At 37.8% G+C, this 24,558-nt stretch overlaps 1 protein-coding gene across 1 annotated transcript in view; it reads left to right on the forward strand.

The window, feature by feature from the left end:
• Emcn (endomucin) overlaps window positions 1-24,558 on the forward strand; it is a 92,424-nt gene that overhangs the window by 51,012 nt on the left and 16,854 nt on the right. The window contains exons 3-4 of the mRNA XM_051165717.1: window positions 2,373-2,480; window positions 24,014-24,067. Of these exons, the coding sequence (XP_051021674.1) occupies window positions 2,373-2,480; window positions 24,014-24,067 (162 nt within the window). The remainder of the gene's footprint in view (window positions 1-2,372; window positions 2,481-24,013; window positions 24,068-24,558) is intronic.

A 24,558-nucleotide genomic window follows, 5' to 3' on the forward strand; every position in this document is an offset into this window, starting at 1 on the left:
TTTTGACTTGGTTTACTTTGGTTTGTTCGGTTTTTTGAGACAAGGTTTCTCTGTGTAGGCTTGGCTGTCTTGGACTCACTTTGTAGACCAGGCTGGCCTCGAACTCAGAGATTCACCTACCTCTGCCTCCCTAAGTGCTGGGATTATAGGCATGTGCCACCATGCCCAGCACAAATTTAAGTTTTTAAATAAAATCAGTATTGATAAATAATTCACATAGCAAACAATTTGTCCATTTAAATTCGGTGGGTTTTAATCTAACATTCAGTTTTACATTTTTTTGCAATTCATATGTGTAGAAAATGTTGTGATCATATTCATTCCCCCATTAATCTCGTATCATTTTCTTACTTCTGTTCACCCTTTCTTGTCATCCCAAGAAGTCCCCTCCTATTTTCATGTCCATTTTAGTCTTTAAAGCTCTTCATTAGGCATGTTATCCATTTAAATCTCATTGAGATTTGTCGTTGGACTCACTTTGCTCCTTTAGGAGCACCCTATTGCCATGTTTTCTGGGATTCCTGTGCACCTACAATGAGATCTTCATGTCTGGGAGATCATTTATATCTAAAGCTTCTGTGGGGTGGCCATCTCAGGGAGCATTTTTTTCCTAAAGATGTGGGCTAAAGTGTAAAATTGTAATCCGGTCCAGTTGATCACTTCTGGCGGGGCACTTTGTGTCATCTCCATACAGGTTCTTTGTCTGTGGTTAATGACCCTAGGTAGGTTGAGTATCATGAAAGAATCAGAGACCCACTGTCCCTTTGAACAATGGCATGGTGGGGACACTCTTAAGCATTCTGGAAGATGTGGCTGTGCAACAGCGGTGTGTGGGTCCTTACCTGATGTCCAGTTACATGATGGGGGTGGTGACCTCACCAAGTGATTGAGGTTTCCTCGGGTGCTACTAATGGTACGCTAGTCACTAGCAAAGGCAGCCAGGAGTAACAATGGCAGTCCAGGAGTAATAATGATCTCAAAGCACTGATCATCCAGTCAATGGTACAAGTAGATGTTACATGGAGGCAAGATAGCACTGTCACTTACACTATGGGAAGGTTTGATGTTCCATTTTAGATCATCTGAGGAGTTTGTATTCTAAGGTTTCAAAGAGGAACTCCTCTTATGACATTTCCCAAGAACATATTGAGATGCAAGTGGGAATAAAATCTTTATCTGCTTCTATCCTCCATTCTTTAGTGTTAATTCTATGCTTGGGGTGGTGAAGGGGAGCATTTTCCTCATTTCTGAGATATAAAAAATATTGATGGCTGCTCCTCTGCAAAAAGGCCCAACACTACTTTCTCAAGTACTTCCCCCAATTTTATACTTCATGATGCCTGTATGAACTCATTTCTACATTTTCCTTCTCACACATGATTAACAACATAGTTTGCATCTGAATTTATTTCAGTTGCTTTGCATATTAAATTCTGAAGTGTTTTTAACCTGAGGATGTATTTATCTACTATTTAAGAGCCCTTCCAAACTTGGTTTCTCTAACATAAATGCCTCAGTAACACTAAAACTTGCCTTACAAATTCTTGCTTATTGTCATAATTTCAAGACTTAACTTCACTGAGGGTCATCAGAAAGCTCTGCTCCATGCCATTCTGTAATAGGGATCTTCTAAACTGATTTCCTGCCTAGTTCCATCTAACTTTATGTCTAAGTAGTACACATTGTACACCAACAGGCAATTATGAATTTCTTTACTAACCTTATGTTCCTATGCTGAACTTTGAAAACACTGAAGAACGCTGGTCATTTCAAAAAAAATTATATAAATATAGGTTCTTTCAAATCAACCTGTTCCAGTGGGTTTTTTAAAATTTGGTTTACCTTTGCTATTAATTTCCCTTTAAAAACTGACTAAATGTAATTTATAATGGGTTCTCTTGTTTTCCTGGTCTGCCTCCTTTTATGTGCATGAAATCCACTCCTAGGCAGCATGAGAACCATAATGCCTTCTTTACCTGCTGCCACTCCATGCACTCCTCTTTCCAGTAGTGACTAACAGCTTTGTTTAAAATGAGCAGAGATTCCAGACATGATGCTCTTCATGTGAAAGTGATATGGCTGGGGAAATTGCTGAGCTCACTGCCTCTCACACATACAATGATTTTCATTGATTGCTATGTAATTAATAGTATCACATATGCAAGTAGCTGTAGCAAACACACAGGGAACTCTAATGCTACTCTACTTTCTAATGGTGACCATTAGAATGCTAGATTTCTAAATCCTGGTCCAAACATTTTCAGTAATGAATTTTGACCTTGTAGGTAGATATGGGCATAGATGTTAATGAAACTAGTTAGTGCTTTACTGTATTCCTGATAGATGCTCTTCTTTTTTTCTCCGCTTAATAGAAACAACAACTCCAGATGCCGTAAAGAACAACGTTCTCACTATAAAAGCAGTGCCAGATCTTCTGGTTTCAAATGCTGTTTCAACGCTACCAGTTTCCCAGAACAAAAGTAAGTAGGAAGGTTGGTGCTTCTCTGGGGCACTAATCGTCAGTGGGGCAGGACTCACCTCAGAGTGTTTTCTAACCCACAGTTACAAAAGCCCCAGGCTCCCCCTGTGTTTACTTCTAGTCAGCATCAAATAGGATGTCACTTTAGCAACCTTGCTTGCATTTTTAATTTATGATTTTAACTTACTAGCTTATTCACAGGCATAATGTACAGGAGCCAGTGGGTATTAAGATAAGGTTGAGTAGCCATTTACAAAATCATCTTAATACACAGCTCTGATGAAATTAGAACATTTCCTCAAAAAGCAAGCCACTGCAAATTATCCACGAAGATAGAACCTGAAAAGAAATAACACTGAAAGGATTTGAAAGGTAAATTGTTAAAATTCACATGAAGAAACCCCCAACAGAGCCTGTCTTTACTATATTATGAAAATAAATTATATCAACTTTCTCAAACTCAGGAAAAATGGAAAGATTTGTTGTCTTCTCTTTAAGATCTAAAACATAGCAAAGATGTTCCCTCTTAGCGTTTCTTCTAAACACTGTAGCCAGAGGCTCTAAATAGTAGATAATCAGGTGGATAAAGGAATGATAAATAGACAAAGAGCACTACTATTGAGGTATAAAGGAAAAGGTAATATTTTATTAGCATATTGAGCAGTCATCTATACAGGGAATAAAACTTACAATAAAATCATAATAACCACAAAGTAATTTGAACACAAAATTCAAGATATTAAAAATCTTATTTTACAAACTAGCAATACTAACTAAAAATATTCTGTTTAAAATAGCGTCAAAGATTACAAAATATTTAGGAATTAGTTCAGTGATACAAATGCAGTATCTTGCCACTAAAGCAGTCAATATTAAGTCAATGCCTATGTAATGACCATTACATAGTCATGGATTAGAAGGCAGCATTTTGAAGAGTTCTTCCCAAATTGATGAGCAGTTTATTAATACTCCAGCAGAATTTCTAAATAATGACATAAGTATTTTTTAAAATTTTGATAATATCCAAAATTAGTATGGAACTGGGAACATAGACTGACCAAAATGCTTTTAAGAAAGAACAAAGTCCATGGATTTACACAGCTCTAAATTTATTCCAGGGCTCTAATAATCAAGTTTGAATCTCAAGGCTCTTTTGCTTAGTAAATGAATCATTCACAGAATACGACACAGTACTATCCCAAGCACTCCTGTCTCCCAATTGCTGGCTGGCAGAACCCTAGTGATTTCCCTCTCACTTTAAGTTTATGGCTGGTAGTTTCTCAGGTCATGATTATAAGATAAACATATTTGTGTCTAAAGAAATCCTAAAATCTAGAAAAAGGCAGGTATGATTTATGAGAGAAGAGTTAATGAAGTTTATTGCTTAACTCCCTCTACAGAAAAATAAAATGAAAATAGAATATAATTTTTAGTGTCCATTTATTTCTCTCATGATATTCTTTTATTCCTTCTGTGGAAGATAAGCTCCTAAAATTACAGAATTTTGAAAACAAAAATCATAAACTCAGTCTTATGAAATTATAGTTAACAAAATGTGGGATTGTTGAGTGGATTTATTCACTCACACTCTTTTGGAAAATGTATCATCTGTCACATGTGTGTCACCATTACTCTCATTTGTGAGTTACAGTTATAGATTAGAAAATGACAGCGTAGGCTTAGCCTAGAAGTGGATGAAAAATACAATAAAGGAGGTAAACATTAACCAGGTCATAACAAATGGATGCGTTCTTAATAACAAAAGAGAGTAAGGAAAAGTAAGTGATTGAGATGTTGCAAGTTTCTCTGAGGTCAAGGATGCCCTCTTGGTGGCATTTAGCAGGAAGAACTGAATAAAGAGGAAATGTACATGTGATTTCTGCAGAAGAAATGCTTTAAAAAAAAAAAAAACATGGAGTTTAAGTCAGCTAACAAAGAGGATGCCCGGTGGTTGACCTGAAAGGGACTTAAGAGACATTAGTGTAGGAATCAAACTCTTGTCTATACCAGGCCAAAGGCCACAGTGAATTTGAATGACCAGTACATGATAAAGAGCAGAGCAAGAGCAAGATCCTGTTCACATCTTCAAAAGACATGAAACTATGAATCTACAAGAAGAAGTAGGATGCTAAAGTTCATAACATTTGTCTGGGCAATGGTTTCTTTCATATGACCATAGAATCACAGATAACAGAAATACCGCTCCCTGAAAAAAGACAAAGTGGTGAAATTTTATGAAACCAAAAAATCTAACTTGAAATGGCCATGCATTTGAGAAGTTAAGATGCTAAGTACATAAGAAGTTCAGACAAGTCAAAAGCAAGAAAACAGTGAGAAAATGGGCAAAATACTTAGGCATTTCTCAGTAAGAGAATAAAGAGGGCCAACAATCCATACTCATTTTAAATCATATTTTAGAATGTCTTTTATTTAAATGGTGAAAAGTGTTGATGAGAATGTGGAAGAAAAGTAACCTTGGTAAATTGTTGGTGGAAATATAAATGAGTACAAACACTGTGGAAGACCATATGGATGTTTCTCAGAAAGTTAAAAATAGAACTACGATATGATCAATTTAAATCTGTATCTGGTGGAACATATACTTATTTCCACGTTCATTGCACCCACACTAAAAATAGGCAAGATGGAGAACAGCCATCAATGGCCTTCAAGAGATGACAGATAAAAAAAAGGAAAAAGTGGTAAAATGTATATAAAATTGAAGAGCACTAAGACTTTATTAAGAAGAAAAACATACCACATGTGAGCTAAGTGAAATGGGCCTGGGATAGAAACACTGACACTTCATAGCCTTGCTCATGTGGGGAATCTTAAGACTACAGGCCGGAATTCCTAGCTGCTTGGAAGGGAGGGGCAAGAGGAGCTCACACTCAAATCTGCCAGAGCTGCACCGTGAATTCAAGGCCAGCCTGGGAAACTTAGCAAGACTCTGTCTCAATGGCTTTTTTAAAAGGTGAACTCACAGAAGCAGAGGAACAATAATTTGAAGGAACTGGAGGTGAGAGCAGTTCGGGGTAGATATAACAATGTTCTGGTTACACAGCAAGAATCAATTCTGGGGATTGATCTTACAATACGCCATCATTGTTAAAAAAAAAAAATAGAATACATGATTGAAAACTGAGCCTGGATTTTAGGAATTGTCGTCACAAAGCAAGTGGTGAATCTGTGACTTAACCTTTCTACAGTGCATACATATGTCAGTATCATTGGATGGCATGGTGCTTCAGAGCGTCTGTTACTCCTGGGCTTTCCTAGAGCCTGTATTAATGGAAGGGGTATTTTGCTCAGTGTCAGGAGCCTAATCTGCAGATGCTTGGTGACCAGCCGGCACTGTTTTGGGAAATGATTGGAGTTAGAGCCTCAGTGATGTCAGTTGGCCTCTGAGGTCATGCTGACTTCTGCCCAAGTACACAGAGCCTTCAGCTCTTGCCATGTCTCCATCAGTGACACCTGGAAAACCCAATTTATCCCCCAAGTTAGTTTGAGTCAGTGTTTTATGGCAGCAACAAAAAAGCAAACTAGGACCACACATCACTGTAAAGGTTTATCAACTCATTTGATTGAGCTGTTCATTAGTTTGGAGGTCGTAGTCTCATGTCCCATATTTCTGTAAATTGTGGCCCTGCGTGGGCCTTATTCATGGAACAAAATATAACTCGAGTCATTAAAAGTTTGCTGAAATACAAGACAAAATATAAATAAAATATGAATACAAAAGGGAGATGTCCCAAAATCCATCACTTTTTCTTTGAAAGAAACACTCAACAAAATGGTAATAAAGGAAAATTCCACCAACATACTAGATTTGAGGGGGGGGGGAGATGCCTGCTGCTGCTGCTGACTCATACTTAGCAGAGAAAAGCGTTAAGCTTTCAGTCTAAAGTCTGAAATTAAATAAGGATCCCCAGCCTCATTACTTCAACAAGACACTCAAGTAGGCAAGCAGACAAGGAAAGAACTGAAATATGTACAAAGGAGAAAGGAAAGGAAAACCAGATCTGAATTAAGAGGGTGGTGTCTGTGTATTAAATAATCCTAAACAGCGTCCCCAACACACACACACACACACACACACACACACACACACACACACACACACACAACTGAAACAAAAGCTAAGTTTAGTAAATGAGTTTAGCAGATATATAGGCCAGAAAATCAGCAAGTAAAATCAGTTATGGTTTTCTGCACTGATAACTAATGACATCTAGAGGAAACTAAGAAAACAAAATAACTTTTAGTATGTCCAAAATAACAAAATATTTAGGAATAAAGTTAATAAAGAAAGTTTAAACTGTTCTCAACTGTTCATTGAGATATATAGACTTTGGATTTATTTAACTTCACTGAGTGATTTATTTTTTTATTTGCGAGTTTTTATAATTAATTTGTGATTGAAGCAATGTTGAAGTGTGGTACGCAAGCCCATTAACACTGCCTAAAAAAAATTAATCTTGTGGACACACAAGGAACACTGAACACAACTACAGAAAGCAAATGATTTTCATATGGACAAGGGTCTTCACTTTAACATATTCATAGCCTGGATCAAAAAAAGTCAACATTTTACACAACCTATTAAAAATTATCCAATATTGCATTTAAGCCAGCACTGTAGTGAAACCTATAATTCCAAAATGCACCGGGGAAAAGAAAGGTTAAGAATTCATTGTCTAGGCAACCAATCTTAAGAAGTTGGGGTACAAAAAGGAAACAGAAGGTAGAAAGTCATAAAAACAAGTGGGGAACTAATGAATTAAAATAAAACAATAAACTAGACCAACAAAATATGACATTGTGGTTTTGAACATGACATGACATTACAAACTAGAGAGAAATAAAGAAGATAAACATTACAAAGAAAGCCTATGAAACAAACAATATTTTTCTGGGCCCCAGTGATCCAAATGTATATAATTGAACTCTTCAAAGAGTGAGAAATGTGAACAGAAAAATATTTCCCCAATATGATTAAAAACAGCAGACCAGTAGACTAAAGAACCATGATGAACAAAAAAAAAAAAAAAAAAATAGAAAGAAAAGGAAAAAAACCACACCAATGATAAAGAAAAAAATCTTGAAATAAGCTGTTGAAAAAAATGACACATTAAGTAAAAGGAACATGGAAAAATGACAGCCAAATCCTTCAGGAACATTGCCTGCTGGAAAAAAACGAGGAGCATCTTCCCTCCTAAAGGAAAAACTGTCACCCTAGTGTTTTGTGGAGACTTTTACAGACGTGCTTGGCTGAGGAATTTCATTATGAGCAAAAACATTGAGCAAGAGAGAAATATCACCCCACGGAAATTTAGATCTAAATAAAGGAAAGGGACACTGGGAGCTACAAACTCGTGAGTAGATACAAAAAGTGCTTTACCTCATCTTAATCTCTTCAATAGAGATGATTAAAGCATAACAAGTGCATCTGAGCATCAAATGCACTTAAACAATATGTGGAACAATAATAAAGATATGTAAATTGACAACATGGGGGAGGTAACTATACTGTTGTAAAACCAATAACGGAAAAATTGGAATTACAAAAGAAAGCCCAATCTGGAGCTGGAGATTAGTGGCTCAGTCCTGAATCCAAGGACCCAACTTTACCCCCACCCCCACCAGCACCCACATCAGTCGGTGCAGGGGTATCTGGTGGCCTCTTCTGGATTCATGCAGCACCTGCACACATCTGCACATACCCATGTACAGACTCACACGCATGCATATAATTTTGAAAATAATTTTTATTAAATGTTCAATTCAAAAGAAGTAATAAAGAGGAGACAGAGTAGACAGGAAATTAAATACAAATGTCCGACTCTTGAGTTTAAATCAAGTACAATAATTGGCAGAAATGATATCACATGAAATAAAATGGCTTGAACATCTTTCTTATAAATGTAAGTCTTTTATATTAAACCAAAATGTGCCCAAACTACATGCAGACTTTTTAAAAAAAATATTTAAGTATAAACAGACTGATGGCTTAAAAATGTGGACAGATACCTCAAAATTGCAGAAAGTTGTGTTAACACCAGATAAAAATGGTTTTATGATTAGTAACTTATTAGGCTTTGATAGGGTGATTTCAGTCCAGACCGCTGCACCACACTGAACGTTTCACCAGCACTTTATGAAGAGGTCTAAATGCTGACATCTTTGATGACAGATTGCTTAGACAAGAAGCTCTGAGAAGCTCCATGACACATGCAAGTCCTAGGCTCTGCCTAAATTCCCAGGCAAAGTGTGCGTTTCTCTTCAGTAAGGCAAAGATTTCCTAATCTGAAGGTGCTCTTGGATAGTCTCACAAAATGTGAGATGCTTTACATTTATAATTGTTGGGATTTTAGTTGGTCATTCCTCAACCAAAGAAGGATGTGTGTGTGTGTGTGTGTGTGTGTGTGTGTGTGTGTGTGTGTGTGTGTGAAATAAAATCTGAAACTTGAAATATTTCTTTAGGCATTCTATTTGAAAGCAGAAAGTGCGTGGTAGAGGGGGAAAGTCAGTTTATTATTTGTAGTGTTGAAATTTAGAACACGTAGTTCTGAAGAAGCTTGATGAAAATGTAAAACATTTCAATAAGACAAAATTAACTCCAAAACTATCTACAAAAATTAAATCTCTTGATATAGAAACCAGAAAGTATGAATGAATGGATATCCCAACTTTGAAAAATTAACATTAATTTTGTATTCAGAGACATTTTAACAGGTGCATGATATCACAAAATGTGCTATATTATACAAATGAAAATACTTTACTAGCTAGTGAACCGGAAGCCATGTAATGAGTCTAAACAAACACCAGTGTTTCCGGTAGGTTGCTGTGACCACCCTTTCTCTCTGAACAGTAAAACCATCCTTCATGGCTCACACCTGTGTATGAACTGTGTCTGTGGTCCCTGAGTTACTTGAATGAAGGTGGAGAATTTTTAAACCAAGAGGTTGAGAGCCACTGTTCCAATGGTTCATCAAAACCAAGGTACTGTGAAGAAATTTCAAAATAGTTCACTGGAACTAAGAACATGAACCTTAGAAGCATTTCTAGTATGAATATCTCACTGAAAAAAAACAAGCTTTTGTTCTTAGTTCCATGAAATAGTTTGTAATTCCATCACAAAGCCTTGGATATGAGGAACCATTGGAACAGTGGCTCTCAACTTTCCTAATGTTGCGACCCTTTAAGACAGTTCCTCATGATGTGGTGACCCCAGACATAAAATTGTTTTCATTGCTACTTCATAACTGTAATTTTGTTACTATTACAAATCATAATGTGAATATCTGTGGTTTTTATGGTCTTGGGAGACCCCTATGAAAAGGCCACTTAACCCCCCAAAGGGGTTGAGACTTACAAGATGATAACCACTGCGTTAGATACACACTTAGTTTTCTAGGGACTATTGTGACAGTGTTTATACTGTATATGATTCTTGCAGAATCATAATAGTCTATGGAAAAAAGACTTGGTATTTTCTTCCAATATTTTTTAACATAAAAAAATCAAATTACTGTATCTTTGTATGTTGTATTGTGTTAGGGTTTTTTATTTCTCTTTGAGTTACTGGCTTGATTTAATTCTTAAAAATTGTTAAATGAATTTTGGCTGGAGATTAGGATAGACTTTAAGCAATTTCAGAAGTTGCCCTGTTATGTAATTCTGCTATTTCGTACTACATACTTATATGCAATGGCAGACTTAGCCTTGATAGTCACCAAACCAAAGCATCACTCAACTGAAGACTGTGGAAGATGCCCTTTGTCCTGTAGTACTAAAGACAATTCTTCATGTAAAAAATAAACAGGCACATCCATCTCAATAGTATAAATATACTTTCATAGTTTATAAATGGTACAATTATGTGTATACCAGAGGAATACTTAAAACCACTTTCTTTTTTTATTTATTAACACTAAATGATGATTTGTATGTCTATTTTATACAGCTATGTTCATGTGGCTGTAATAAAATTTTCTTAGTTAAAAAAAAAAAAAAAAAAAAAAAAAAAGGACATCACAGAATTTATCCCGTCACAATTCTAGTGTCAGAAAAATCTATATCAAGTTTTCATTAGGGATCAGTCTAGAGGCCAAGAAGAGTTCCCTCTTCCTTTCTGGTGACAGCCGGCTGTTCTTACACATCTTTGCTTTTAGTATATTAATATACTTTGTATACCTCCCACCACTTGCCTGTGTGTCTGCACGCCGGTTTCTCCGCATGCTCTCCTATCCAGGCTGGCTTTCGCTTTTATCAAAACATTTGTCATGCGATCTAAAGCCTATCCTCATGTACAAGCATCCCATCTCCATATCTTAACTAAATTATACTTTCATGGGTTCCTTTTTTCAAATAAGTCCATATTCATAAAACTTTTGGAGGTCTGTCACCCAAACCCACCTCAGGCCAGAAACCTGTATTGGCCCCCTCTATGCACCTAGCTTTGTTGTCACACACTCATCGTCGCTATGTAGTTCTATTTTCCTGGGCACTGACATCTGGTTCAAAAGAGATGCTAATAACAATGAATCCTGTAGGCCAGCCCCAGACGGCACAAGTGTCATGTGGAACCTATTAACCTTCTCACCCCAAGTCTCCAGTTTTGGACCATGGAGTGGAAAATATGACATTCTCTGTGACGTTGTGGCTTGGATCTCATGTTTGTCCCCCCAAACTCTTATCTTGAAAGTCTGGTCCAGCAGTGAGCAGAGGCTGGACTTCTGGTGGTGATCAGTTTGTGAGTGCTCTCACCTTGTGGCAGGGTATTACATGTACAGTGCCTTTCATATAATGGCCGTTGTCAGCTTGCTCCATTATGTCCCACCATGGCATGCTACCTCACCACAGCCCAAAGCAACCAGTCAAGTAACTGTGGAGTGGGACCTCTGAAACAGTGAGCCGGACGTGCCTGTCTTCCTTCAGGTTGATTTCTCCTAGGCAATTTGTCACAGGAGTGGAAAACTTACACACTGTACATTTTCTTGGTTTCTGAGAACAGACAGGAAAGAGGAAGATGTGGCGGACAGAAAGGGATGTGGTGTTAGGCGAGCCCAACACATGACCGGTGGGTCACATGTCTGGCTGAGAATACAGCTGAACATATAGTTGAAAATTATTTGAAACATTATGACAAGACATGATAGATATTGATTTACCTTCAGAATTTTAGATGCACCAAGATGGGAAAGATGTTTTCTTCAAGGTTGCCAAATACAAACAGCCAAAGCACTAAGAATGTAACATTTGTATGATTCCTGATTGTTTCATTATTCTTCTTGCTGTAGGCAGTGTATTGCATATATGTATAATAATATAAATGTATTATGTATGCATATAATAATATAATATATAATATAAATGTACATATAAATATGTAAAAATATTTTAAAATATTTAATGAAATAAGAAAAAATCTACATACTCAGAAACTAGATTTTTTAAAAGGGAAATGAAAGTGGAAGTCAGACTGTTTAGGAACAGGGCAGGAACCAGTGAGGCTAGGGTAGGGAAAAGAACAAGAGAGGGTGAAAAGACGCTGAACGTTATAGAAGCACACTGTATACATGTATGTGAAACTAATAAATCCACTGTTTTGTATCATTAGCATATACTAATAAAATTTTAGAGGCAAAGTGAAAATAAAATACCTGAAATTAATAAACAAAATATCATGAGCAAAATGAGAGGCATGATATACTAAAATAAACTATATACATTCTATAACTATTTAATTAAATAAATGTGATTTCATTAAAAAAACATTTGAGCAAAGGTTCTACAATCTAGATCATAATGTCATGTCACAGTAATCAAGTGAATTGTGGTAGAAGAAGTGAATTCAATGTTTATAACCAGATTGGAAAGATTTTGGCCAGAAATTAGCAAGAAAGGGAGATGATTATTCCGTCTCCCCTGAATGAAGTCTGACATAGCTGAGGAAAGAAATTGGGAGCAAGATTATGTATTGGTGGTAAATTGCAAATAAGTTGTATGTGATAAGAAAATTTATTTGGTGATCTGTTTATCATATATAACTGTTATATATAATTAATATGTGATTATATGTTATATATTCTATATTAATTACATGTGCATATATTAAATATAAATCATTTATATACTATAACTGTTATGCATTTCTACTTTATAATGCTAATGTTTATATACAATAAATAGATTACCAAATAAATTTTCTTATCATATAACTATTTATGATTTAGTGCGAAGTTTACTTTTATACAAAAAAGAATTGCTTTCATGATAACTGAGTAGACATTCTAGAGGTGCTACTACCTGACCCTGAGAATGGGCTACACCCAGGTCTTTGTGCTTCAAGGCACCACACCTGTCTTAAAACAAGCAGTGGTGCCTCTGATCATGCCAGGAGAAAGTTGGGTTACTGGTTTTGATTGATGATTCTCAATTCAAAATGCCTTTTAATAAAAAGAATTTAAACACAAACTTGCTGGGTAAGTCTGAGGACTTGAGAATAGATCCCCAGCACACCCTAAAAATCCAGGCATTGTTGTCTACACCTCTAATCCAGGATTAGGAGGCAAAGACAGGTGACTCACTGAACTTACTGCATAGTCAGTTTAGCTGTCGGCAGGCTCCAGGTCAACCAGTGAAAAACTCTGTCTGAAAGTAAAGTGAAGAGCAATTGACAAGACACCCAGCATCAGCCTCTGTACTCCAAAGGCACATACATGGTTAAGCACACTGTCACACACTAGAACACATGTGCACACACACACACACACACACACACACACACACACACACACACACACACACACACTGCATCCTTATAGTATCCCCATGAACATTAAACTGAAAGTAAATAACAACCTTATCGACCGTTCCCTTCAAACCATTATATACAACCCATCTCATGCAATGCTATTGTCCCACAATTCAGAAAGCATTAATTTATCTGATTGCTAATCCAGTGTCAATGTTACTTTATGAACTGTTTCGCTCACTTGAGGATTTAAGCATAACATTCTTCCTTAACTGGCTAGCTATTTGGTATCATTTGCTACAGGTACAAACAGGAAGACTCTGAAGAATAATAGTCTTAGGCACATGCCGTAGATTGGACAAACCAAAAACAATCTCATGTCCATGTCCACTGACTTATTGTCAGATGACAGAGTAATACAATCCAAATTGGTTATAATTTATTTTACAGTAGAAATATACAACCATATATAAAAATAGCTCTACATATTCTGTCTCCTGCATTTAGTATCACATTTTATGTGTCACTATAGTTTCTATCTGGAAATGCAGTCTCTTCTATGAAATATGCAAAGTTACTTGCTGTATTGCTGGTAAAGCTTTCTGATTTAAATGATAATGTTTAAGCTCAGTTTTGGAAATATATTTGCAGTTTTTAAGACTACAGTTTTGTACTGCAGAATCAAACTCAACAACAGACTTCAACAGTTCTATCTTTGACTGATCATCCAACTGTGAGAATATTAGCAAAAGCATCCCATATGCATTTGAGATTTGACTTCCCTCGTTTCCTCCACAGATCTGAGTGTGGCCTTCTGACAGCACATATGTGTCCTTACAGATATAAATAAAAACCAGCGATACTCACATTTAGCCATATGCCCGAGCACTTATTTTTACTGAGATTTTCATATTCCCCAAACTCTGCCTAGGTTTCAATGTTATGTTCATTTTAAAACAGTTTGCTGTCTTCAAACTATTTCTTCCATTTCAAGAAAAGGCCACACATTATTTGTTTTGTTTTTTCCTGACAGGGCTTGAGATCCAATCTAGGCATTGAGCATGCTAGGCAAGCACTTTTCACCAAGCTATACCCCGATTCCTGATTTATTGAGACACCGTCTCACCATGGGGCTCAGACTAATCTCAAACTTGGGATCCTCCTGCCTCAGTTTTCCAAGTGCTATAATTAGATAGGCTTCTGCCATTATATCCAGCCTTATTCTATTCTTGGATAAATACTTGAAATCTGTAATATTTTCTCCTCAACATTTTATTTCTCTATGTACAGATATAAGTATGGGCCTTGACCTCAGGCTACTCAATACAATGAGATGAATTGATGTTTCTTTGCATCCCAGCAAAGTTTCACACACAGTTACAAACTGTATCTATTTCACATTCACATAACAGTATTACGTATTTTGGAAGCTAAAAGAAATTCAAATAAAGGAGAGTCTGAAGGTTTGTCTGATGCAAGTTTAAGATTTTCCATTCTTAAGCAAATCTACAGCGAGAAAGGTTGTGACCTGATATTAATAAAAGGAACAAAGAGTTTTGATTTTCTTTGTATTCTAATCCTAGCTGCTAATAAATATTTTAACTGCATCTTCCAAATGCAGCATTATGCCACTTTCAAAAGTATTTTAATTAATTATCAAAAGCAGGAATTAATTATATAAGCCTTATACCTAGACTGTTTAAGAGGAGGAAAACTGTCTGTTTTCATGTCAGTAGAGGGGCTTGGAAGCAAAGCCCTGAATTGTCATTGTGGTTCTACCTTTAAGAAAGCAACTGAGGGCTGGAGAGATGGCTCAGAGGTTAAGGGCACTGGCTGCTCTTCTAGAGGTCCTGAGTTCAATTCCCAGCAACCACATGGTCGTTTACAACCATCTGTAATGAGATCTGGTGCCCTCTTCTGGCCTGCAGGCACACATGCAGGGAGGGCACTGTATACATGCATAATAAATAAATAAGTAAAAATTTATTTTTAAAAAGGGAGCAATTTGATTTCTCTCAGCCAATATTTGCAGATCTACAAAACAGGAATACTATCTCCTATAAACACCAAATTTAAAATTTGTCATCTTTTCCATTTACTAGAGACATACTATGGCATATCCTAGGAATCACTGCCTTGTATAAGACAGGAAATCTATTCTCAGGGAGATACAATCCATCAGACAATAAGCAATTCTTCAAGGTGTGGTAGTAATGAAGTTAAAGTGGAGGAAAACAAGTGAGGTGGGATAATGGTGTGAGGGTGTGCAGAGACAGCTTAGTGAAGTGGCTTAAGAAGGCCCGGAGGCCCAGGGAAGAACAAGAGAAGCCCAGGTCTGGGCGAACCCCACGTCTTTGAACCTTTGATCTATCGACACCAGGTACAAGGTGAAGCAGTGTTAAAGAGGGAGGTGATGGGTCAGAGACCTGGGGAATGAGGTAGAGTTCCTGATGTCCTAGGAAGTCTGGGTAGCCACAATAAAGAACAGGAGGTACTGGTGGGTCAAAGTTAATTTTAAGAGATTTTCCTAGGACCTCTTGGGGCCTAGCAGGTGTTGGAACAGATTGGAGCTTCGAATAAACTTTTAACCTAGGTCTTCAAAATATACAGGAATAAAACAAAGGCGATTCTAGAACAATAGCACCGGATAGCCCCTCCACGCAGGAATCAGAGTACTTGTAGTTCAAAATTACCTGGATGGAGATTTAGTAAGCTAGAGAAGCAAAACACGACCCCCTGTGTATTTCTCTAAATAGAGTTTATGCCCTTTCTTTAGCATTGTGTATGACTGAGTTCATACTGCAAAGCAGGACTGAAAAGTTGCAACAGACACTTTATAGTACACAAACCCTAAGACATTTGGTCCTTTAAAAGTAAGTTACAAGTACAGTGATTTGTACCCGGGAAAACGCCATGATGAAACTGTCGCTTAAAAATTAAGAAAATGGGGAGAGATCGAAAAGTTACTTGATTCTTGTTCTGAGACTTTCTGCAATCACAAAGCTCCATGATTCTACTCTCTGGGGTGGGGGTTGGGGGAACACATTAGTCCAAAAGAAGTTGATGTCTATAAAACTTACCTCTGAAACAAGTGTAAAACCAGGCAATATATGCAACATTTAATTTTAGTGTTTTTTTTTTTCTCTGAAAGCTGAGAACAAGAGTTCAATCAATACAACACAAATGTCAGGTAAGTCCATTTTCTCTTCTAAGATTATTAATCAGAAATATGCCAAAAATAAGATCAGGTAGGTGTACATTTATCTGCATGCATATGTGAGCTTGAAAGCACAGTAAAGTAGAAAACAATACAAGACAGCTAAATGTTAGGAGGCGTTGGATTTAAAAAACTGAAGCTAGGAATATCCAAGGCATGCCTGTGGTCTATGATAGAGGTAAGAAGAGGAGGTCCTGGAAAGGGAACTTACAAATATCTCTGCCCTGTTCTGGCTGTATTTATTAATCAGTGTGTCCTCTCAAAGGAGCGCAATGTGTTCACATACATTTGTACAAAATCTGGTCCTGATATCCAAAAGTAGTACATTGTAGATAACAGTTAAAGCCTAAAATGGCAATCCCCAAAAGTTCCCATGAGTGGACACCTGACTTTTTGTTCTGAATTAATGTTCAATTGTGGAGGAGCAGGGATTTTAAAGAGCCCCTCGGGATGGGGAAGGTGGTAAGGCTGAGTGCTGCTTGACCTTCTGCATCTGTAGAGGACGGTGGCCTTCCGTCTTTCTCATTTTACTAATACAGATGACAAGTCTCAAAGGCTCTCATTCCTCGTGCCCTTTGGTTGTACAAAATTAGAAGCTGGGACTGAGATGGTTCAGGGAGAGAAGATGATGACATGAGCATGGCTGATGTTAAATAGAAGTAATCACATGGTCAGAAGACACGGTCTCACTTTCTTCTAGTGGGTATCTGTTTTATGCTTGTGCAATGCCAAGAATTTATGTATGGCTTCTAGAGCAGGAGAAAGTCAGACTTTAACTGACATGTTGTAACATATCTTAAAAGGCTTCGAACTGAATGTGATGCTGTAATAACTATGCAGAATTAGTATATTTCATCAACTACCACCAACCAAGACACTCAATAAGCATTTACTCTATTTCCATTGTGTATAACGCTAGGAGAAATTTGGACCCTACCATTAAAAGGTCACCTAGGGAGACTGGTAGCATAAATAGCTGTAGCAACATAGCAGTCATGTGGATATAAAGCGGTTCGTCCCAAGTGAGTGTCAGGCAACTTTATGAATGATCCAGTGAGGCAAACATATTTTCTGAATGAAGAGAAGAAGCTACACAAGATATATAGAGAGACTTCACCAAAGAACTCTCCTTCTAACTGCCAGATTACTCTACCTATTCACTTTCAGGTGCATTCAGAGCTGATGGAGACATGGAGAGAACTGTTAAAAAATCACTTGGGCTATTGGTTCCCTAGAGGTGCAGACAGTATCACATAACAATTTACCTTTTCTTGGTCTTATTATTCTTGAAACTGAGCTTTCTATTCCTTTGTTAAAAGAACTCATTCCTGTGGCCCCTGGTAGGAAGACCACACTCCAGTGGATGGTTCCACACCCGATCATTGGCAGCACAAATTGGGCTCAATGGGTTACTCAAAATAAAAGAACATAAAGTTGGGAGGATAAGAAGGTGGAGCTATATGTGGAAGGAATTGTGGACAGGAGTTAGGAGTGAATATTATCAAACTACATTGTATGAGATTGTCAAATAAAAATAATTGTTAAAAGATCCCTGAGTAAAAGTTAAGTACAATGTATCTAGCTATGTTGGGGGAAATAATTACCATTTGCTCTTAACACTGAGTAAAATAGAAATGTATTAGTATCAGTTCTCCAGATAAGTATAGTTAATAGCATACATGTATATAAAGATACTTTAGAAGAATTCTGGAGCCTGAAAGTTTATGTGACCTTGCAATGATTGAGCTGGAGTCCCAGGCAAGCTGACAGTGTAGCAGCCTAAGCTCAAAGGCATAGAAACCAGGGATGCTGATGGCTTCAGTCAACACAGAAGGGTTGAGGAGATGGCTCATTGGGTAAGGTATTTGCTTCCCAAGTGTTAAGGATCTGAGTCAGGTTTCCCAGAAGCCATAGAAGAATAGATGCAACGGTGCATGTCTGTAATCCCAGTGTGTTACGGCATAATAGATTTTTGACACAGAATAATCCCAGAAGCTCTCTGGCCTGCCAGCCTGACACACACACAGAAACAAAGGAAGATAACCTTATGGATAATTATTTGCAAGAAAATAAAATAGTCTAACTTCAAAATCTATTGATCCTGTGGCAGAATGGAAGGAAAATGGAAGGGTTTTTAGAGCATATTTAATTTACACATTACCTCTCTTACTTACTATCAGACATGTTACTTTACCTCTCTGAGCTACAGTACCTCACATCCTTAAAACACATGATTAAACATACTTTCTTAGACATAAAATTACCTAGCACATACGGAGCAATAGCATCCTGCTTCATTTCTTCTTGCATCTCACGCACAAGTCCCTTGCATGTAATTCGATTTAAACTGGGTTAAAAGGGGGAAATTCTCCCTCAACATCAACTTCTATAGCATTATTTAAAGTAAATAGATTTTAGTTCACAATCATTCCCAGGTGAGAATGTGTTTCTATCTCAGGATAATCTCACTGATGCCCAAAAGCAAAATGAAGATCACTGAAGACAAAACTATGACATGGCTGTAGGAGGTAGTACAGCACTGAGGAGACAAGAAATCAACCTCGGGCATGGAAAGACAGAGCATTCTCCTCTGATGCTCCACCTACTAACCGACACAGAATTTCACCATGGGCATATGCACATGAGAGCTATGGCAGGGCAGAGAGAGAGAGGGAGAGAGAGAGAAAGAGAGAGAGAGAGAGAGAGAGAGAGAGAGAGAGAGAGAGAGAGAGAGCGCCACGTGGCAAGAATCTAAGGTCTTAGAGCTGGAACGTTTAAGGATTCTGAGGATCCTGTCATCACATTTCTTTCTGAAAACAGTGCTATACCAGCCACATGCATAGCATTCATTATCTCAACTATAGATGTTCTAGTCACTTTTATAATAAGCCACTTCACTTCTGATGACGGAAGCCCATCCTTTCATGGGGTGTCAGGATGTTCAACACACATCCTTATGCCAGTGTCAGCACCTGTGCTTGTGGGAGTTCTTCTAGGTTACTTTTTCCCTTTGCCTTGGTTCTTATGTCCTGATCTGATTTATTCACCTATGGTATATATCATTACTGAAGCTTCTCAAATCTTTCCTTCGTTATAAAGAATAGCTTATTCATAAGATTTCACAAGACGTAGCATGAACTCTCTCACTGTGACCCTGGAATACTTTTTTGCTTGTTCTTTATGCCTAGTTTCATGTGGATCAGTTTGAGATGTGCGTGTCACCACATTAGCTGCCACTGCTTCATCTTACACTCGGCTGAGCTCCCTTCAGTGTTTACTGCTAAACACATAGTGGGCCTCTATTTGTGGTTATTATTGAATGGATACAAAAAGAAATAATGTAACGTGTCAGCATGGATGGGGAATATCTCATAACCACCACCACCCCTTAGATAAAAAGCTACAGGCAATTAATAAATACTGAGGGGGGGATCAGTCTTCCCCAGAGACTAGATCTCTAATTTGTTATCTAATTCCAGTGGGCAACACTAAAAACATATACATACAAGCAACAATAAATGGGCTCAGCAGGTTGTATGCATATATTGATACATATGTATTAAAATAATAATGCATAAAAGTTGGGTGTAGAGAGAGGGAGGAGACGACACCAGACAACAGGGTAAGTCTGGCGTGGAGAGAGGGCAGGAAAGAGCAGCTGGGTGAAAGCCTCCTTCATTGACCTTCAAGCTCGGGAAGGTTTAGAAAGGTCATCAGGGGATCCTCCAGTCCAAGGGCATCTTGGAAGATGATCAGGACTCTCAGGAAGTGGTGGGTATTATGATACCTGCCAGGCTTTCATCAGGCTTGAGGAATCATAGCCACCTACATTTTTATAACTTTAGTTCTTTGAAGACCATTCTCAAGTCAAGCTCAGATTTCTTAGGACACCAATAACCTGTAAAGTTCCCAATGACTTTGAAGTTTACAGGAAATCAGACGAGATCAGGTGCGTTCAGGGTGGTAGGGAGGACATTCTATTGGGACTCTAGATGAGAGAAGCAAGGGAGAATGGTAAAGTAGAAGGATCCAGAGGGTCCTACAAACCTACAAGAAGAACATTATGATAGGCAGATTTGAGCCCAGGGGCCCCGCTCAAACTATGGCACCAGCCAAGGACAATATAGGCCATAAACTTCAAACCCCTACGCATATCTAGCCAACCGACAGGACATTCTCCACAGTTGAGTGGAGAGTGGGGTCTGACTTTCACACGTACTCTGGTGCCTCATATTTGACCAAGTCCCCTGGAGGGGGAGACCTGATGGCACTTAGAGGAAGGATAGCAGGCTACCAAGAAGAGACTTGATACCCTATGAGCATATACAGGGAGAGGAAGTCCCCCTCAGGAACAGTCATAGGGGAGGGGAGTGGAGGGAAAATGGGAGGGAGGGAGGAATGGGAGGATACAAGGGATGGGATAATCATTGAGATGTAATATGAATAACTTAATAAAAAAAAGACTTCAGTTTTCCAAATTAAACTCGTGCCGATGTTCTATGAAGCACTGGACCTTGTTCTTCCCTCTTGAATATCATGTGATTCAGTATTTTATGACTTTTTTTCAAAAATAAAGGAAATGGAATGAAATGAAAGAGTAAGTAAAAAGAGAATGGAGAGAAGAGGGGTGAAGGGGGAAAAAAAGGGAAGGAGGATGGAAATAGGAAAACGAAGAAATAAGAATGTATCTATCTTGAAAAATCTTACCCAAGTCAATTGTACAATAAGTCCTTTTAAAAAATCATGGCTCCAAGAGCAGAGGTGCTTTAAATAAACACAGGCGACTGGAAAGATTTAAAAAATATATAAAAGTTTACAGCAAAAACATGTGCATGGTGCTACATACCTTTGATCCCAGCACTCTGGAGGCAGATACCGGCAGATCTCTAAGAGTTTGAAGCCAGCCTCTTCTACATAATGAGTCTAGAACAGCCATGGCTACATAGTGAGGCCTTGTCTTTAAAAAAAAAAAAAAAAAAAAGTGCCTCTCACAGCACTTATGAGAAAAATGTGAATACATTTCAACACAGTAGGTTTGGCTCTAAGAGAGCTTGCTTCACATAGTTTGTCCTGAGTTTTGAACTAAAATTTAGAAATTCTATTTAAATTGTGACACAATGTCTCTTTAATTCAACAACCATAATATTCACAAGAACTATTGCCCGGTGCACATCTGTATGATCTAAGAGTGACCTGTTTTCAAGCTTCCCCCACTCCTGACTAGAAAAAAACCACCCCCCCCCCCAAAAAAAAGAAAAGAAAGAAAAGAAATGTATGAAAAAGTCAATTTCACATGGTTATACTTTGAATTTTTGAGGAAATTAAACAAACTGTTTTTAGTCGGACAGTTCACCTTTCTAAAAGTCATAATCAGACATTATAACAATATCATGTAGTATATATATTACATATATATTTAAAATAACTATACTAGGACCAATTATTCTCCTAGACAGTGCAGTTTTGGCAGAAAGCAAGGGTAGCACATCTTGAGCACAAGGAATGAAGGTCATCAGCCTACACAGTTACAAGAAAAACAAGAATAGAAACTTGGAAGTTTCTGTTTCATAGCACGGACCATTCACTAAAGAAGGGTTATCACGACAGTCTTCTCTTGGGTCATAGCCGTCACCTCGGCCCCGGACAATCAGCTCATTTTTGCTTGGAAAGTTTGGTGGGATGCTGTTTGAATCGGGAACCATATGTCTTAAATCAGCCCTTGGCCTGAACATGATGAGGTAATCAGAGGGATACGGGGAGTCTTGAAAAGCAGCTGTTGGTAAATCCCAAGACCACTGACCATCAAGCAAGTCATCTTGTCCTCTACCTAAACACCTAAAAGACTATTGGACCCTATATGGCCTTTCACACAGGAAAACACAACTAACGGCGTAGAGCTTTCCGCTAGCTCCCACTCTTTCACTTAATATCCCCCCTCCCCCGTTTTTTTTCCTTTTGCCTGCTTTGTGCACTAGCCTGACATTTCTCTTTGTTCTTACGGGCATGTATCTAGCTCCCTCCCACGGATCCTCTTGCCTGGCAAGCATAGTGTAGACTCTCAACATGATGCCTCCCCCACAGAGCATGCAGCGTGTGCTACGCCGTGGGTGGCAAAGGAGAAAAGAGCCATGGCAGCCCTAGAAACATCAATCTCTTGGGAGCAATTATGCATGGCCTCACCACTCCTAAGGAGTCTTAAGCAGAGTGAATGTCTCAGTGTAGGAAAGCGGTCAGCCTTGCTTTAGTGCACACTGGCGGAGGCAGGAGCTGGTGGGACGTTTGGTGAGAGTTAGGACTTTGGCACTCTGGGAGTTTCATGGGGAGAGGAGCCAGAAGCTTATGATACAAATGAGAACTTTGTGCCACAAGAGACAAAGAATTCACTTTCAAAAATTCCAAACTACAATTTTACTTCCATTTCGCAAGAAGTATGATGATTACAAGGCATCCAGTGTTTGTATTTTCTTTCATTTAATGAGATGTCATGTATTATGTTACATATATTAAACTATATTGTCTTATATTTAAATTTTTAATAATTTTTATTCCTAATAATAATATGCTTAGTCTTCTGATTTAATATAAAAAGAGCATTTTCCTTGTAGGAAAAAATATCATGGTCAATGGAAGAGAAACAATCAAGCAACCATTGTTTTATGGAAGATATCCATAAAGCTGTAGAGCCTTCTGGGGGAATCAAGGAGTCTCCATTGGTTTTTCCCCACTTTTCATCAGAGCCTTCATAGTGATTTTTTTTTTTTTTTTTTTTTTTTTTTTTTTTAATCTTCAGACACTGGGAAATATAAAATCTCAAGCTTTCTGCATTTCTATCTATTTTAAGCGTGAGTGATGGACAAAACACCATTTCCCAAAATTAAAAATATCCTAAATGTGGTTAGTATTTATCCGAGATTTACATCTCGCAAAAATCTCATGCTTTGGGTTCTATGCACTGTGGACTAGAATATGAGACGCACTTAGATTTTCTGGCCAGTTCTCCTCTGGGTAACACGACAGTGATACACAGCTCATCTGATGCCAAAGTCAGTCATCTTTCCTGGAGAAATTTGTGAAGTAAAGTTCAGCGCAACCATTTTATATACTCTCTTATACAGAAGTAACGTGTTTTTTCAGACCTTTAAAAATGAAGACTGTTTAATTCTAGAACGAAGTCCAAAATGAAGATTCAGTGCCTAAGCTGAGTCTGGGTTTGTGATTTTTTTTCCTATAGTTCCAACTCAACTGCCCCATACCTTGCCAAAAGCCACCGTGTCACCCTCAGCATCACAAACAACTGCAAAAGGCATTTCACAGCCTCAAGGTAGGATGTTTGTGCATCTGAATGGAAGCTTATTCTACTTACTGCTCTTTATAAAATAAACACTATCCGTCTTGATTTTTGAAACATATTCTTGCAGGGTGAGGGGAAATTTTGCACTTGCAACATCATAACTATAAATCATGGATATTTTCCTAAATAGGAAAAGCGGGAGGGTTAGGTCGGTTAACATATTTATCAAAGGCATGGTATTTGTTTTCTTTCTCAAAATAACAGGCACTGATGATGGGAAGATTACAGCCACTCCATCGACCAGCCCCTCTTATTCCAGTGAGTAACATATGCATCCCCATTGGTGGAATTAGGCATGCTGAATATGTAACTGAGAACAACGAAGGTTCGGGATTATGGATATCCTTTTCTCAACTTTGCTCAGCATGTGTAATCCAAACTACAGCCTGGTTTAAAAACTTCTCATAGACCTGATCTTAATTACCACACCACAGCCATTTTCTCTCCTTTTTTTTTTTTTTTTTTTAACCTTTTAGCTTTTCTTTTTCACTATTGTACCAGTGAAAAGCAATTATCAGAGAAGATAAACAATAGCTTGATGGATCTGTACTCAGCTAAGGCAGAATCTCCACACTAATAAATTTTATCCAAATCATCATGTCATATGCCTTCAACATATTCGTCTTCATTTGTCAATTAAGTATTCTTAAAGCAATTAAAGTATAAAAACAACGTTTTACACTGGTGGAATTCTATCATATTGATGGCAGCTAATTTTATTTTACATTAAACATATATAGGCACTATAA

Source organism: Acomys russatus, chromosome 23 (assembly GCF_903995435.1).
Source record: "Acomys russatus chromosome 23, mAcoRus1.1, whole genome shotgun sequence".
NCBI classification, from domain to species: Eukaryota; Metazoa; Chordata; class Mammalia; order Rodentia; family Muridae; genus Acomys; species Acomys russatus.